The sequence below is a fragment of the Trachurus japonicus genome, chromosome 14, assembly GCF_045865225.1.
Source record: "Trachurus japonicus isolate A0001 chromosome 14, Traja_1.0".
NCBI classification, from domain to species: domain Eukaryota; kingdom Metazoa; phylum Chordata; class Actinopteri; order Carangiformes; family Carangidae; genus Trachurus; species Trachurus japonicus.
The window spans coordinates 28073084-28089445 of NC_140920.1; the positions used below are offsets into that span (position 1 = coordinate 28073084).

The window sequence follows — 16362 nt, forward strand, 5'->3', positions numbered from 1 at the left end:
CAAATGTATGTAATCAGAAATTAAAATATGCAATGGTGTGTGTTTGCATGCGTGTGTACCAGGTATGCAGGTCATAGGAAGCAAACAAAAGGGGAGTCAACTTTTTTCTACAACATCATTCTGACAGTTGATGAACATAGTTAAAGATCATTCACATGAGTTTGAAAGAAAAAAAAACAATCAGACAAATAAAAATAGTCACCACAGGATTGATTAAACACATTTCTGATAGACAGCAACAGCACTTATCAGAATACTGAGTTGGTGAACATACTCAGACAGCTATGATGATATAGCTTGATCATAAATTGATCAAAATTACATTTTGGACACGGCATAGACCTTTATTAGGTCTTGTATTTATAACATTGAAAACAGACGTGAGGCCTGTCTGCCTCATTTTAAAAGTTTAACTGTCTAACATGTCAGCCTCTATTGAAAAGTGTTTAATTACTTTGTATTTCTCACCTCGATTTTTCACCATGTTTCTTAATATCACAACGGTGCGTTCACAAAGAAAACATTACACCATGAGCTATTTGTTTTAATTAGTACAGTACGGAGCACATAGCACATGCCTTCCTCATAGGACTCACTAAACACAGATGTGATTCATGACATTAATAACGCTGGCATGTTAATGTTAGTGGGTCCTGCTGTAAAGTTCATTAATAGCAGCTGTGACCACCAGCACTAATGATGGTTCTGTTCTGTGTTTCATTAGGTCAGGTAAGTGAGCCAACATAGACGACATTCAGACTTGTCACAGTAGGAACAACAACAAAGTTTGGACAGCATTGTGATTAGCTGTTTCACTTTCATGATGGATCATTGTCACATTGTCAGTTCTCAGTGGGTCAGAGCTGTTTTCAATCAGGTTAGTACCACCAGACCAAATAAAGGTGTATCTATCAAGGTCTATCTAACATTTTGATCCATTTATGATCAAGGTTATATCATCATGGCTGTCTGAGGTGGGTCAATTATCTACAAGCATTTTTTTTTTGCTTCTTTGGGGTTCCCTTTCATGTACTTAGAGATACAGTACTTTATTCACCCCAAAGGAAATTCAAGGTTAGATACATCTAACTGTTTTACTGAATTACATTTTCTTAATAAATAAATAAAAAAAACACCTGAATCTGAATCTGAATAATCTGAATAAAGTAGATGATGGAGGTCAGCAGTCTTCTCTATGATAGTGGAGCTCTTGAACCAGACTAAGAGACCATACAAAGGCTCAGGAAACCTTTGGAGTTAATCAGCTGATCAGAGTGTGATATTAGGTTACAATAGTGAACTTTTTCACTATATTCTAATTGTCTACTGTCTGTAATTTTGGGTTTTCATGTAAGCCATAATCATTACAATTAAAATAAATAAAGATATAGATACATATTTCAGTCTGTGTGTAATGTATTGAATCTGTACAATATCTGAGTTTCACTATTTCAATTGAGCTACTGAAATGAATTTATTGAGATGCACCTGCTGTAGTATTCTGATAAGTGCTGTTGCTGTCTACCAGCTCTGATAATGAACTACTGAGCTCAGGAATGTGTTTAATCAATCCTGTGATGACCATTTTTATTTCTCAGATTGTTTTTTGTTATTTCTTTTCAAAACCATGTGAATGATATTGAACTGTGATCACAGACTGTGAGATAATGATGTTGTAGAAAAAGTTGACTTCCCTTTTGTCTGCTTCCTATGGGAGAGCCATTATGATGTATGAGAGTCATACTGTGCAGACAGGCAGCTACAAATTTGCTTGGCTAGTTGACTGGTGGGAGGTTGGTGTGTATGGGGGGTGAGGGGGGTGAGGATTCTTCGGTCTGATAATTTATACTTAATTTTCAGAGAGAGAGAGAGAAATGTGGAATTTGACAGAAGTTGCATTTTGATACAATTTAGCTGAAATACTTGAACACACATGAATCTGTCGCATCTCATCCGTCTTACCGGCCGACGTTTGATTAATGAAAGTGATCTGACTCGGGGGAAACAGGCCTCTCTGTGTTGCCTCCCCCTTATTTCAACCTCCTTTTTGGACTCCCCCTCCCCTAGACTGAGCCTTGTTTTCTGTCCCCCCTCCTCCTCTCCATCCCATGTTGAATGAATGGCACAGATGTTGTTGGACAAGACAGTACCCCTCGGTCCCCATTCCCCTCACTATTCGCTCAGCATGAGGTCTGAAACTTGTTTTTTGATCATTGTTTCCCCCCCTCTCCCTAGCGTCTCTCCACCCTGAAGAAAAAAGGACCCAAAGAGGAGGGAGATGGGGAGAGCAGGAGCAGCCAAATTAAAGAGGGAGGGAAGAGGAGCTCACAGCCATGTCTGAGGAGTATGGAGAAAACACTGTTTCACTATATCCAAATAACCAGTGGTGCGTAGGGAAGGTCACAAGTTGAGTCTGGTGGAGTTTTGCTGAGGGCATGGAGGACACAGGGGAGCTGATGTGATAAAAGTTCTGATCTGGCATCCAGGAAGTGTGTGTATGTGTGTGTGACTGACGTGCAGTGAAGATGCGGGTCGGTGCGTGGCTGCTCTGTGTGTCCTGGCTCTGCACTTGGGCAGAGTATTCACAGAGGTGCGTGTGCCAGGACATCTGTCCGAGCGCAGAGCCGCGACTGGACAAGAGGTCAAAGACCCGGGTCAAGGAGCATGTTCGTCACGGCGCCGGACACCAGCACGCTCCTCACAGGAGCAGGCCGCACCGCAGGAAAGGTGAGCGCTCACCACACACCACACACCACACACATCACTCTGTTGTCATGCAAGACCTGTACACTTCAAGGTAAGTCAGACTTCTGATGCATCCCATCAGATACGATTTCAGCATCATTTACACACTGAAATTTACACTGATAACACATTTCAGGTGTTATCAGTTATTATTATTATTATTCATTTATTGACTGGTTGTATCACTGTTATGAGTGTATGAATTGACATGTGTGTTGACATTTTAAAAGCACTGTTTAAATTTTTGTTTTACTGCTTTTTGTCCAAGGACAGTTAACTGAATTATAAATAAAATGTATTTTACTAATGTAATATTAATTTATTATTAATATAATAACCCACAGTCCCAACTGCTGCATGTTTTAATAAAATATATAAAACCAAATTAATTTTTAACTTTTGAAATGCTTGAAATATTTACTTTTATTCTTCTCTGAATGTACAATATTGGAAAGAAGAAACTTCCCTTTGCCAGAAAATGAGCTCATACAAAGTTATGAAATACATTAATAATCATAATATTGTTTTACACCAAGTAGGAAAATATATTTTTTGTTTTATGTGAGACCTTAAACAGGTTTAACTCCCAGTTAAATGAACGTACCGCTTTGGAAATGTCATGGTGCTGTCATTAATCCTAACAGTAAAAATCTGTTACATTTAATTATATTTTACATCAAGCGTTTTTGAAGATACTGAGCAGGGCTAATATGTCATGTTGACACTGTATTAGTCTAGAATTATCATAATAAAATGCCATATCCTTTGGAATAAGTTATATATAAGTAAGTCTGATTGTTCAGCTGTTAAAGTGCTGCAGCGAAACCATCGCTCAGGAAAAACAAATGTTTGTAGTAAAAATGTGTTCTTTTGATGCTGTAGAGAAAATCTACTCAAAGCTGTGACAGTCATTATCATTACACTGATCTGCTCTCTTCTAAAGAGTTGTTTGCAAAAGACTTAAATGTGATGGAATGTAATGATGGCATGTCTATAGAAAAACTTAATTAACGCAATTAAGTTACGTCCCAAGCTGATATAGAGAATACACAGTGTATTTTCTTTTATAACTAACTCCAGCCGTCATTCATGACCACAGTTATTGTTTGTTCCTTTACCAAACCCTCAGAATTTACTCTGAAGTCACTTTTTTTTGTCAGATTCCAGGCTGACACATTCTTTCTTTTTCTTATTGGGCCCCGCCCTCTCTGCCCACTCCTACACTTCTCCTGACCTTTGGTCCACAGCCTGAAAAAGGTTCCTTCCCTCACCACATCTCAGCCCTGCAACATTCCCATGAGTTGTGTTTAGCCGGGACTCATCCTTCATCCCTCTCTAAAGCCTTTGTTGCGGACTGAAAGCTGGCCGATGCTGGGGCCATCAAGCCCAACTTGTTGGATCAATATAAACATCCATCACCTAGCCCCGGCTCTTTCTGAGCCTCACAATGAGCAGTTCACTAAACAATACTTTATTTATGTGCGCCATTGGGAGGAATGAACTCGTAGTAGTTCACTTATTTCTAGTCTGCTCTGTCTGTCTGTGATGGAAGGCTGTGAACACAGTGTCTTTTTTGTTTTCCTACACAAAGTTACATTCAAGCTAAATTGCTTTTTTTTTTTTCTTTTTAATATTGGAGTTTTGTGGAACGTATTCACAAGTCTGTGCATGTGCCACCCTTTAAAATGCGTTTACAGTTGGTATACAAGAGATCAACATTAACATTTTGCACAAACAGGAAATCACACAATAAGCTACAAGGTCACAGAATTTCCTTTTCAGAAGGACGTTAATGAAACATCAGCAAGAGAAAAAGTTTTCCACAGAAGTTTTCCGGAGGTTTTCTTTTTTTTCCAAAGTATTACAAGAGATGTCACACAGCACTTAAAAAAAACACTTTATCTTCATTTATTTATTTTAATGTTCTAATTTTGAATTTGAAGTAGTGGCTCCATTTCCTATCCGCACCTCTTTTTATTTTTTATTTTTCATTTGTTTTTTTTCTCTGACATTTGCACACTACACGCTGAAGTTCAAGTAAATTACAATTCTGTGACTTCAGATGATGTGATGCCAACTGTCAAGAAAAAGACTTTCTCATGTATCATTCAGCTCAAGTTAGTTATACTAAAACCATACAGAGGCAAAACTCCACCAAGGTTGGTGGTGGAAAGACTTTGTGATGTCACTGCATGAGTAATAGATAGGCTACATCATTTCCTTCAATTGTTTGGAAACAGGGGAGACTCTGAACTTCCTTGTATGACAGTGTTGATGGAGCCGCTGCCACGAATCACAGATTATATACATAAAACAAACAAACCCAAAAAAAAAGAAATATAGCAAGGGGGCAGAGTTTCATGTGGACACCAGAATAGAATTGTCCTTTTTTTTTCTTTTTCTTATTCACCTTTTTGCACTGCAGTGTTTTAGGCAGCACTTGTTTGGAAGGCATGTGAGCTGACCTGAATCTCCTTAGTTTGAAAACTTAAATACAACTTGAGATGTCGTATGGTGCTTGAGAAACAACTTTTCTCAAACACTGACACTCTAATTTAGATGTTTTTTTTCCCCCCAGCATTGTCTGACCCTAAGAATTACAGAGTGTGAGCAATCTAAGGAGCTTTGGTGAATCTGTTCTAAACTGACTATTGAACATTGAATCTATAGCTTTCTCTCAATATGGATGCAAAGAAAACAGACAGTAGTTTTAGCTTGATTTTATAGCCCATTATATTGTTTCATAATTTACTTTCCACTCCGTCCGGAAAGTCTGACAGAAAGCTAGAGATCAACCGGAAGCTTGTGGAGCAATCTTCAAAGTAAAATTCTGATACATTTTTAGCAAAGGAAGTAGAACATCATTAGACAAGCTGTATGGTAAAACAATATAGAGCAATTGAGCAAAATCAGACGACTGGACTTGTGTTGTAATAAATATGTGCAGGCTGTGTTAAAGTGGAGTGTAGTTTTTTCAAGATACATCTTATTTTGAAATCTGCGCCGGCAGGAAGCTGGGTGTCCCTGCGCCAGCTTGATGTGGTGGTGCGTTTGAGGACAGAGCCAAAGAAGCAGGCGCCGACTTATTCTAAGGGACAGGAGTTTTTCCAACTAAAGCTGATATTTAATTGGGGGGGAAATGTTTTTGTAGCTTGAAACAAATTAGAGACAGAGGTGGTTAAATTACTCATTATACTTCCAGCTTGGTAGTTAGCTAAAACGTTATCTATCAGCTAGAAAGTGGCTGGATGACAGTTACGGATTTAGGATGAACGGTGTTTTCATATTGTTGTCGGTGTTTGGAGTTCTTCTGTCAGGTGAGGTTGACTTTCTCATTCATTCATTCTTAGTCTCATAGTCTTCTGGATGTCCAGGTAGAATTATGTTACATTTAATTATGCCCTGTTGTGAATAATCATATTTTTTTTCTTCTCCACAAACCCACAAACCATAGCCTAATTAACTTTTCAATTTCACTCATCAGTTCACCAGTATGGATTTATTGCTTGATTGAAACAATATCAGACAATCCTGAAAAATGACAATACACCAGAGGCAGCTGACATGTTGAGATAGTTGCTCAGAGTGGTCAGTAAAATAAAGTCTTCTGCTTAGAAAAATACTTTAATTTCATTCAGTGTCTTTTAGAGTTAGTATTGTGATGCAACAGGTGTGGTGCTTGCCAACACATGGGACAGTAGGTACAGGTGTGGACCTGAGATGGTTTGGTTGCAGCACACTCCACTGTGCTTCCCACACATGTCTGAATCCCTTCTGTAGGCCTATCTGAATTATCTTAATTTCCATGAGGTCCCAAGAGTGAGAAGCCTCACTCTCTTTCTGAAAACAAAACAAACAAAAAAACAGCTTGTAGGAATTCAGTTAAGTGTAGCTGGATATGGCTAATTCACATAAAAGAGTAAAGTCAAGACTTTGCTTTATCATAGAGAGAAATCAAACAGTTCTATAGAGCAGCACTTGATGATAATAGGAAGAGGAAAAAACTCTTTAGACAGGAAGTAACCTTCAGCAGAGCCAGGTTCAGGGTGGGGGTCGGGTTTGATCATTAATCGTCATGGTGGGAAAAAAAACATCCAAAAAAATACAAAGTCAGGGACATGAAATAAAACAATATAGATGAGTGAGAGAGTGAGACTTTGTGCATCATCAATTCAGACCTAAAGAAAAGAGATGGACTCACTTGAGCCAGCTCTAACATCTTAGCAGAGGACAGTTTTACATATAATCTTAAATGTAGAGAGGATGTCTGTCTCCTGAACCCAGACTGGGAGCTGGTTCCTCCTGATAGCTGAGGGCTCTGCCTATAGGAACCACCTAACTGGAGATTTGTCACTTTTATAAAGTTATGGGAACATTGTGGTAGCCTAATAAAGAATTACAATAGTGCAGTCTAAAGGTAACACATGCATGGACTAGTTTTTCAGCATCCTTGATTTTGAGACGGGATGTTTCTCATTTGCACAGGTAGAAGAGGGCTGAAAGCTCTAAGGCCTGCAAATATTTGAACCATGACACACTGACTAACGTGGATGACACAAAGTGACATTGAGGGCAACAGATTATTTTTGGCTGTGATTTGAAGGCATTTCCGTCCATAGTGAATGAATAACCAGCCCGAGGTCAGTCTTTTTCTGACTGACCCAGCCCATTCAAAGCATCCAAACATGCAGTGTGAAGTCAGATTAGGGTTGTAGTCAACATTTCTAACATAAATGCTTCATGTTTGCAGCTCATGAACATCTCCAAATTCATATTTGATTGTTTTTCTTTCCCATGCCTTCCATTTATGGCACCAGCTTTTATTTTGTAAGGATTCAGCACTGAGATATCCAAACACCATGCAACACAACACTGGAGACTTCTGGACAAGCAGCAGCATCTGAGAGATGAGCTTCTCTCCCATATCTTGTTAAACTTTGTGGCCTTCTGTCACAACTTTATCTCTAAAATTGTCTCGAGAAATATTTACTTTGCAAAAAAGAGTCAGAAAGTCGGGGGCAAAAGAGTTCCTCTTGAAGAGGGTCTTTTGTTCTGCTGCGGATGTGCCGTTGATGGGGGAGTTCCAGTCGGCTTTTGTTGCGGTTGATGTTCCTGAGACCCTCGAACCTCCTCTGCTATCAGGAAGCAGATCACAGTCTCCCCCAGTTTCCTTTAGTGTGGTCATCCAACTGCATGGGAAGTTCAAACAATGGCATTCCACTGCTGCCTGCTGCAAATAGGCATTGTTTGTTGGTGGCAAGGCTTCGCTTGTTTGTTGTGTGTGCTTTGTTGCCAGTTAGATAAACTCCAAGCTGGTTGGTGTATATATATGTATTATATATGTTTTTTTTTTTTTTTTTTGAATGATTGATTGATTGATTTATTTAAGTGTCATGCACATTACTGTGCCCAGCCCACATGGGCTTATAGGACACTAAACAATATAAATACATACATTCAAAGATGGCTAACAAGTCTACTCATAAATATATGTCAATAGACTCAAGCAACAAAAATTCCTGTGTTATTATGCAATTTTCTAAATAACTAAAACAGTAGTAGTAAGTAGTCTTATGTAGGATATAATGTTTTCTGTCTCAGAGTCCATGCTTCTTCAATGAATCTGGCGAGGACATGGATCTCCTCCTTGAAAAAACAGACATCCATAATAAGTCGGGGTTCTTCACCTGAACTTTTTCAAACATGAATTTCCTCAGTTCATTATACAGAGGACATTGAAAGAGCGTGAAATGTATCCTCGACAATATCAAGGTCACCTCTGACCTAAGTAAGGTTCTGTAGTGACTCTTTCTAATTGAACATAGCTTCTGAATTTGGGCTAACTCCAAATCTCATCCTGCCATTGCTTCTTATTGAGTTGACATCATTTTTTTTTTGTTATTTAACTTACACTGCAAATTATTACTAGAAATATGATTTAACTCAGAAAGTGAAAACACTGCAGAGACATCTCTTGACCAGGGGACATGATATATTGTGTATAAATACTTTAGGGTACACCCATGATGTTTCTGTGATCATAATCATACTCAAAGGATCAAATGGAGTCAAACATCTAACAGTACTGTATGTCACCCACTCTCTTTCCTCCTCAGCTTCCAGAGTGCACGGCGAGGACACGCCGCCCCGTATCGTCCACCACCCCGCCGACGTGGTGGTGAAAGTGGGGAATCCGGCCACGCTGTCCTGCCGGGCGGACGGGACCCCGAAGCCGACCATAGAATGGCTACACAACGGCCAGCCCCTGGACACGGCGAACGGGGACTCGCAGTGGCAGACGATGCTTCTGTCAGAGGGCAGCCTCTTCTTCCTAAGCGTGGAGGCGGGCAAGAGAGGTCAGACCCACGAGGGCATCTACACCTGCGTGGCCAGGAACAGCGCGGGGAGCGCCACCAGTCGAAACGCATCGCTGTATATCGCAGGTAAGACGGGAGCATGTGTCTGTTGAAGATGGAACTTTTGGCATCAACAGGCGATAGAGTCATCTCTGATCAGACTCATGAGGCTATTCCAAAAGTTTAAAGGGAGGGTTCAACATTTTTGGCAAATTAGCACATTGCCATAATCCCTATAGTTTTAGGAGTAGGTTTGTGACCTTTATTTTTCGGTGCACGGCACAGAGCCGCAAGCTGCTCAGAGCTAGGATTTCTTGGGAAACCAAGAAATTCCATTAGCCTAGCGTAGCTCTGAGCAGCTCGCGGCTCTGTTCCGCCGTTCTAAAAATAGCTTGCACCGACAATTAAAGGTAACAAACCTACTCCTAAAACTATAGGGATTATGGCAATGGGCTAATTTGCCAAAATGTTGAACTATTCCTTTAAGTCTGATGTTAGGTTCTTGTCCCATCATCATCATCATCATCATCATCATCATCATCATCATCATCATCATCATCATCATCATCATCATCATGATTATTCCAAATCATCACTGATGAAAAATATGTTTTTTTCTTAGAAATAAGTGCTCAAAAGTCTCACTATCTTTCTAAAGTTTTCTGCTATTCACAAAGCTACTGGGACCAACTTTAAAAAATGAAGTAGTGTATTCTCCACAATGGATCTGCAGGGTAATGTTTGTGTGGTTGAGGTTTGAGTTCAGTGGCCCCTAACTTGAAATTTTAGAAGACGTGCAAGCAGAAAATTTAAGGGTGCATAGCATAAATTGACTTGCAAAGCAGATACATGTTTCCTTTTTATTAATGATCCTCACACACACTGGCCTGACACCTGTAATGACAGATTCAAGATAGATTCCAGATTCTTTGAGTCCCCCATTCTGCATTTCACCAGTGTCTTTTTTTGTTTTGTTTTTTTTTCTTAAAGGCAAATGTCCTGGTTGCACATGCACAGGATGAAATTTTTACTGGTGTTGTCTCAAATTGTAGGGACAAAATGCCCTCATTTAGGAGCAGTCTGGAGCCCTGCAGTAGACCCAGTGTCCCCCACCAAGTGGAATGGGATCTGTTCACACAGTTTCATCAGGAAACTCTTTATAGATCCTGGACACTTTGCAGCAGTGTCTGCAGCATCTGTACAGGCAGCATCAAACACAACCTGTGTGTTTTCTCCTGGCTCCTCTCCATCTTGTGATGGTGCAGTCAGTTTTACGTGCGTTCCACCTAGGCCTGTCACAATTATTACATAATCGCCTGATTGCAATTATTTGAGCCGACTGCAATCATTTCTTATAATCGTTCAAATCATTTCTATTCATCTGTATAAAAACAGCTGGATGAAACTAACAGAAAGATCATATTTCCATCACTGTTTCCTTGTTATTTTCCACCGTTTGAGGTTTGACTGGTCCCTCTTAATGACATCATCACGTTGCGCCCCCTTCTTCTGCTGCTGACACATGAGTGAAGCCACACACTGTTTATATGGAGGAGCTTCATTTCTAATATGTGATGATGACTGCATTCAAATGACCATCTATTGACATCAGCATCACTGATTTAGTTGCAAAGCCTAAAATCAAACAGAAATGTAATTTTTATTTATATGTTACATATACAATACAATGTTTAATGCCAATAAATGGCTCTTCTTCTTCCTAGGGTGTATGTGTATTATTAAACTAACTATGTTTAGGCTTTTACTACACTAGTGTCATAAAATGATCAGAAAAAGACAATTAAATTGCTTGTATCAATTATTTGTATGGTAATTAATCATCAACTAATATCTTATGATTGTGACAGGCCTAGATTCACCATCACATGAAGCTGCTTCATTGCTCTGCACCACTACTTGTATGTGGGCTTTTTCCATTGGTGGCACATGTTACTGCTTCTCACAACTCCATAACAATCACTGTTCCCTCATGACTGAGTCGGATGTGAGCGAAGGAGACAAACATGTATTATGGCCGTCATCTGTAACTGTTTCCTCCACCACTGCAAAGTTGAATCCTCCCTTGAAACCCTTTTAGAAGAGAGGGCTAGGAATGTGAAGGCAATCCCCATTCCCCACTCAAAACACACTCACACACACTCACACACAGACATGGGGGCTGATGAACCTGTATGTGGCGACAGTGAATGTCAATGTTTGCTGGACAGGATGGAGTCAAACTGTGGTGCTAATTGACCTCGGAGCGTCATTGTTTACTTGTCTGCATCCCAGTGAGCTCGTCTTTGAGTCTTTACAGCGCACAGAGCTGGACGCTGCAGGGGACACGGAGGCCCAAGAGCAGATAATGAGCTTCCATCATGGATCATGTTTTGAAAAATCACTGCCATTAGGAACGGTTTAGGAAAGAAGGACCGGAAACAGTCAATTGATCGAATGATCATTTGATGGAAAATTAATGATATGTTTAAGGGTCATGGCTGGGCCTGTTCGATTAATCGGTTTTAAATTGTAAATGTGATTATTTAGTTAGGACGATGTTAAAAACGTGAAAACGTTACAACTCTCGTCTCACTCTCTTTTTTCGATCCTCACTCCCCACAGCCTGGTTTTCTACACAGCAGCCATTTAAAGGGACAACGAGGAGTTTTGGAAAAGTGAAGTGTTTTCACACTACATTTATGAGCCTCCGCACCGTGAAATTCTTTGACCGACGCAAGACAGACTCATGTTTTCATTCATCAAGAATTAAAGTCAGAGGTTCAAAGACGACCACATACCGTCGTAGTTCCGACCATAAACGGCGATTCTGCGGCGTTATTCTCATAACTCGCCGTGAAAGTAAAAATCGCTGGTCGGCTCGCCCAGCATTTCCGCCACCACTAATAATAACAAAATAACGATAGAGACAGAACGATATATTTATCGAAAATGGGCCCATTAACAAGTGGTAACGTAGATTCATCCACATTAACGTGAGACTTTTTTATAACCAAATAGAAACTCCTCATTGTCCCTTTAACTGACAGAATAACAACAGTCTCAGAACAGATCAGTGGTCGCTGCTGTTTAAATTAGCATGTTTGATTCTCGTGTCGGATGCATGGATCTAGATAATTTACATCCATGGTCGGGCATCGCAATCACGACTCCTCCGGTGACAACGCTCTGGCCAATCAGTGGAAGGCAGTTGGTTTTAGTATAGATACTATCTAGATAGATAGATAAATGTATAGACTTTATTTTTAGATTCCAGGTCCATTAAAAAAGACACTAGCGGCACACATAAAATAGTTTGTCATTTCACAAAAAAAATTGTAATAGTAATCGGGAATCGGTTTTTGAGAGAAGAAAATCTGGATTTCATTTTTTGGCAAATTGAACAGCCCATAGTCAGTCAGCCCGTAATTGTATTGTGTTTTATTGTATAGTTTTATGGTGGACTGCTGCTTATGTGCCTTGGATTGCACTGTACTTGATTGTATTATTATTATTACTGATTTTACTGTTCTTTTGAGGTATTGTGCCTAATAACATCTGGCAGGCGGACTGCCAATGTAAATCAGCCGCGGCTGCAATTGGGTACAGCCACACCTCATCCTCTTTAGAAGGGAATGCTGAATACTGTACACTGTCCTCCAGAAAATAAATACATTGAATTGAATTGAATTTTTGGGCAAAATCGAACAGCCCATAGTCAGGGTGTTACCTGGATAGTTTTCACACTTTGCCAACATTTTACAGACAGACTATATCAATAAATAAATATTATAATAATTACAAACAGCTTGAGTTAAATGTAATATTGAGTGTCATCTTTAGTAGAGCTACTGTTTGTTTGTGTATCTGCTGCTGTATCGTTAGACATGTGAACACAGAGCGATCAATGAATATGTTATTGTTGTTTCAGTGCTGCAGGAGGAGTTCAGCGTGCAGCCCACTGATGTGGAGGTGGCGGAGGGGGAGGTGGCTGTCTTAAGCTGCAGCCCCCCAGTGGGACATCCTGAGCCTAACGTCATCTGGAGGAAGGATGGCCTGCCCATCAACAGTAGTGACCACCACTATACAGTAAGCCCCATTGACATGTTTACCTGGTTATGATGAAAAATAACCAATATTAATCATTTGTCAGACAGTGAGGCTAAACATCAGGGCATCGGTCTCTCTAAGTCAGACACTTCCAACATGTTTTTCTCCACAGTTATATCAGTACATGTACATAAAATGATTTTTTGGGGCAGAAGAGCAGAAAAAAAGCATTAAATAAATACAATAATAATCAGAGCAGCACCCCTTCTCTATTATTCTCTCATTATGAATAAACCAAGAAGCTTTTCAAACAGCAAGTGAGCAAATTAAAAATTAAATGAGATTCCAAACTTGTGCGCTGCTGAATCTCTCTCATAATTAGTGTGTTGTGAAACACTGGATTTGAGACAAGTAAAGTATCTGTTCCTTCTTGCCCATTAGGTACAAGTATCATACAAGAATTGTGTCTCTCTTTGTTAAAGGCTTGTTGATTTCATTTTTTTTGTTTTATTTATTGTTTTACAATTGATATACATTAAAAAAACAAGCAAAACAAATAACATACAGTGCTAGGAGAGAGCAGCAAGAGGTAAAAAATCCAAGGAACTGAATTAAAACCTCCCCCTTACTGAGGTTGAGATATCACAAAGTTATAATAATACAATGAAAATTAACAGCAATATTGAGATATAGATCAGAGGAATGATGAGTTGATTAAGAATACTCTGAAGTACTCTGAAGAAGTCTCTGAAAATAGCACAAGTAAATTCATTATTTTCAGTGGAAGCAGAGCCACATATGTGGAATCATTTCTACTGAGTAAATTGGATTTTGCCAGACTCAGACTGGATTAACATTACAGATTGAGGTGGGGATGCAGTCTTCAATTTTCCGCTCAGTCTCAGAGTCTCATCAGATCATTCCAGGGGTCATTTTAATGCTGGGAGAAATGACCAGTTATATTAGACATTCAGCCAGACAGAGGCAGATAGAGAAGGACAACACTCAGGCATCAGAGTTGTAGGAAAAGTCCACTCCGTTAATTAAATCTGAACACATGATTTCTATTTTTTAGTTTCACTTCTTTGGTTTAGTGTTGTCTGATGTCCAACAAAGATACATGTCCTTAAAATTTGATGTTAAAATCTTCTGTAATAGAAAGGTGATTAATTTATACTTGCATTAACTACAACTCTACAAATAAAACATAAATGTTGCTGGGATTACAATAGATCATCTGATGATCTTTTCCTGGCTCTTATTAGCCTGATGCCTTCTATTTAATCTAGCACAATATAGTTTCCTGAAGGCCTGTACTGTATGTTGGTTGTAGTATGTTTCCATCCCATCTAATCAATCAAAACATAAAACCACTTTGATTCGACTTAAACACTTTAACTATAAAACAGCATAAAACGTGTTACGCAGCTAGCTCACAGAAAAACTACAACTCTAATCCTTACAATTTTATATATCTGAAATGACATAAAAGTATCAGAGGTTGGCATCTGCTCATGTTTCTTTAAAATCCATCTTCGAGCTCTTTGTATTTTAAATGTCAGGATATCCCTCAGATAAACGAGCCACTGCACAGAGCAGCTGAACATCATCCTGGACATCTTATCTCACTCAAAGACATACCTACACACATCACATGTGAAGTTGTTGTGTTATAACTGTGAACTGTGCTTCCTGTGTGTGTTCTCTGTGTGTGTGCTGCCGGTGCTGTAGCAGCTGAGTGGAAAGCTTATCATCGCTCCTGCAGAGAAGAACCACTCCGGTGCTTACGTGTGTGTAGCCAGCAACACTGTGGGGGTGAGAGAGAGCAGAGCGGCCCGGCTCTCTGTGCTGGGTGAGAAAACGTTCCAATGTGAACTGCTTTAAGGACAACCAGCTTTGGATATAACCTTTAAAGAGATAGTTCAACAATTTTGGCAAATTGGCCTGTTGCGATAATCCCTATAGTTTTAGGAGTAGGTTCGTTACCTTTAATTGTTGGTGCAAGCTGTTTTTAGAAAGGCGGAGCAGAGCTGCGAGCTGCTCAGAGCTACACTATGGATGCTAATGGGATTTCTTGGTTTTCCCTCATCAAACTCATCAAATGCACAATCCATAAACTCCAAAACGCTCTCGTTGACAAGTTGTGACCTGCACATTCACCACGCTATGAGATAATAAAGGAACGTTACGAGAGAGAGTTGTTTTCGAGGCAAATGCAGAGACTGCTTGCCGAAAAACTGCTGAAACACTTGCAGTTGTTGGATTGTGTATTTGATGAGTTTGATGAGGGAAACCAAGAAATCCCATTAGCCTCCGTAGCATAGCTCTGAGCAGCTCGCAGCTCTGCTCCGCCTTTCTAAAAACAGCTTGCATCGACAATTAAAGGTAAGAACCTACTCCTAAAACAAAGATTATGTCAATGGGCCAATTTGCCAAAATGTTGAACTATCCCTTTTTAAATGTTAAATTTCTGCAGTTTTTAACAATGACAAGGGAAGATCACAACCTCTGCAAACTAAACTACACCCAGGTACCAAACTGTTAAGCACCATAGTGACCGAGCTCTTCTTTCCCTCCACTGCAGCCAAGCCTGTTCTGGTGCTGAAGCCAGAAAATGTGTCAGTGAGAACTGGGGAGTCTGCCCAGTTCTACTGCCAAGCTAAAGGTGACCCTCCACCTTCTGTGGTCTGGAGCAGAGAGCAGGGGCCGCTACCCAACGGCAGGTACTTTATTTAGTATGACAAAACACAGACACAGCCTGCATCCATAGAGTCCACTTAGTATCTGGTCAGTGTTCATTTATGGAACTGGACTTTTATTATGAAACCTTCCTGTAGGATACTGAAATTGAAAATGAATTAAATGTAATTGTTTTGACAGTCTGCACCAATTTAACCTGTAACTGGCTGTTCTAAATGCTGAGACATAATATGATGTAATTGAATGAGGAAGTCATGTTAAAGGGGTAGTTCAGCTTTTTGAAGTGGGGTTGTATGAGGTGCAAATGGCCATTAAGTATAATATCTGCGGTGGAAAGGTCTCTGAACTATCCCTTTAAGATGGAGATATAATTAATGAGTGAGACCTGAATACAAAAAATAAAATAGATAAAATAAGAATCGCACATTCCAGTTATTTAAATACATATTCAGATAATGATATGATATGTATAAATAACAATTTTATTGCGTATTTTTTTCATGAACAGTATTTA

At 39.6% G+C, this 16362-nt stretch overlaps 1 protein-coding gene across 4 annotated transcripts in view; it reads left to right on the top strand.

Annotated features, from left to right (window-relative positions):
- Positions 1-2510: 2510 nt before the first annotated feature.
- Positions 2511-16362, top strand: part of robo4 (roundabout, axon guidance receptor, homolog 4 (Drosophila)) — a 32847-nt gene continuing 18995 nt past the window's right edge. Inside the window, exons 1-5 of one of the 4 annotated variants that reach the window (XM_085798709.1) lie at positions 2511-2727; positions 8862-9188; positions 13030-13187; positions 14880-15000; positions 15733-15871. In XM_085798709.1, the coding sequence (XP_085654835.1) occupies positions 2526-2727; positions 8862-9188; positions 13030-13187; positions 14880-15000; positions 15733-15871 (947 nt within the window). In that variant the 5' untranslated portion in view covers positions 2511-2525. Of the gene's footprint in view, positions 2728-5763; positions 6063-8861; positions 9189-13029; positions 13188-14879; positions 15001-15732; positions 15872-16362 lie in introns of those variants that run through there. The other 3 variants (XM_085798711.1, XM_085798710.1, XM_085798712.1) reach the window with 3 other exon arrangements.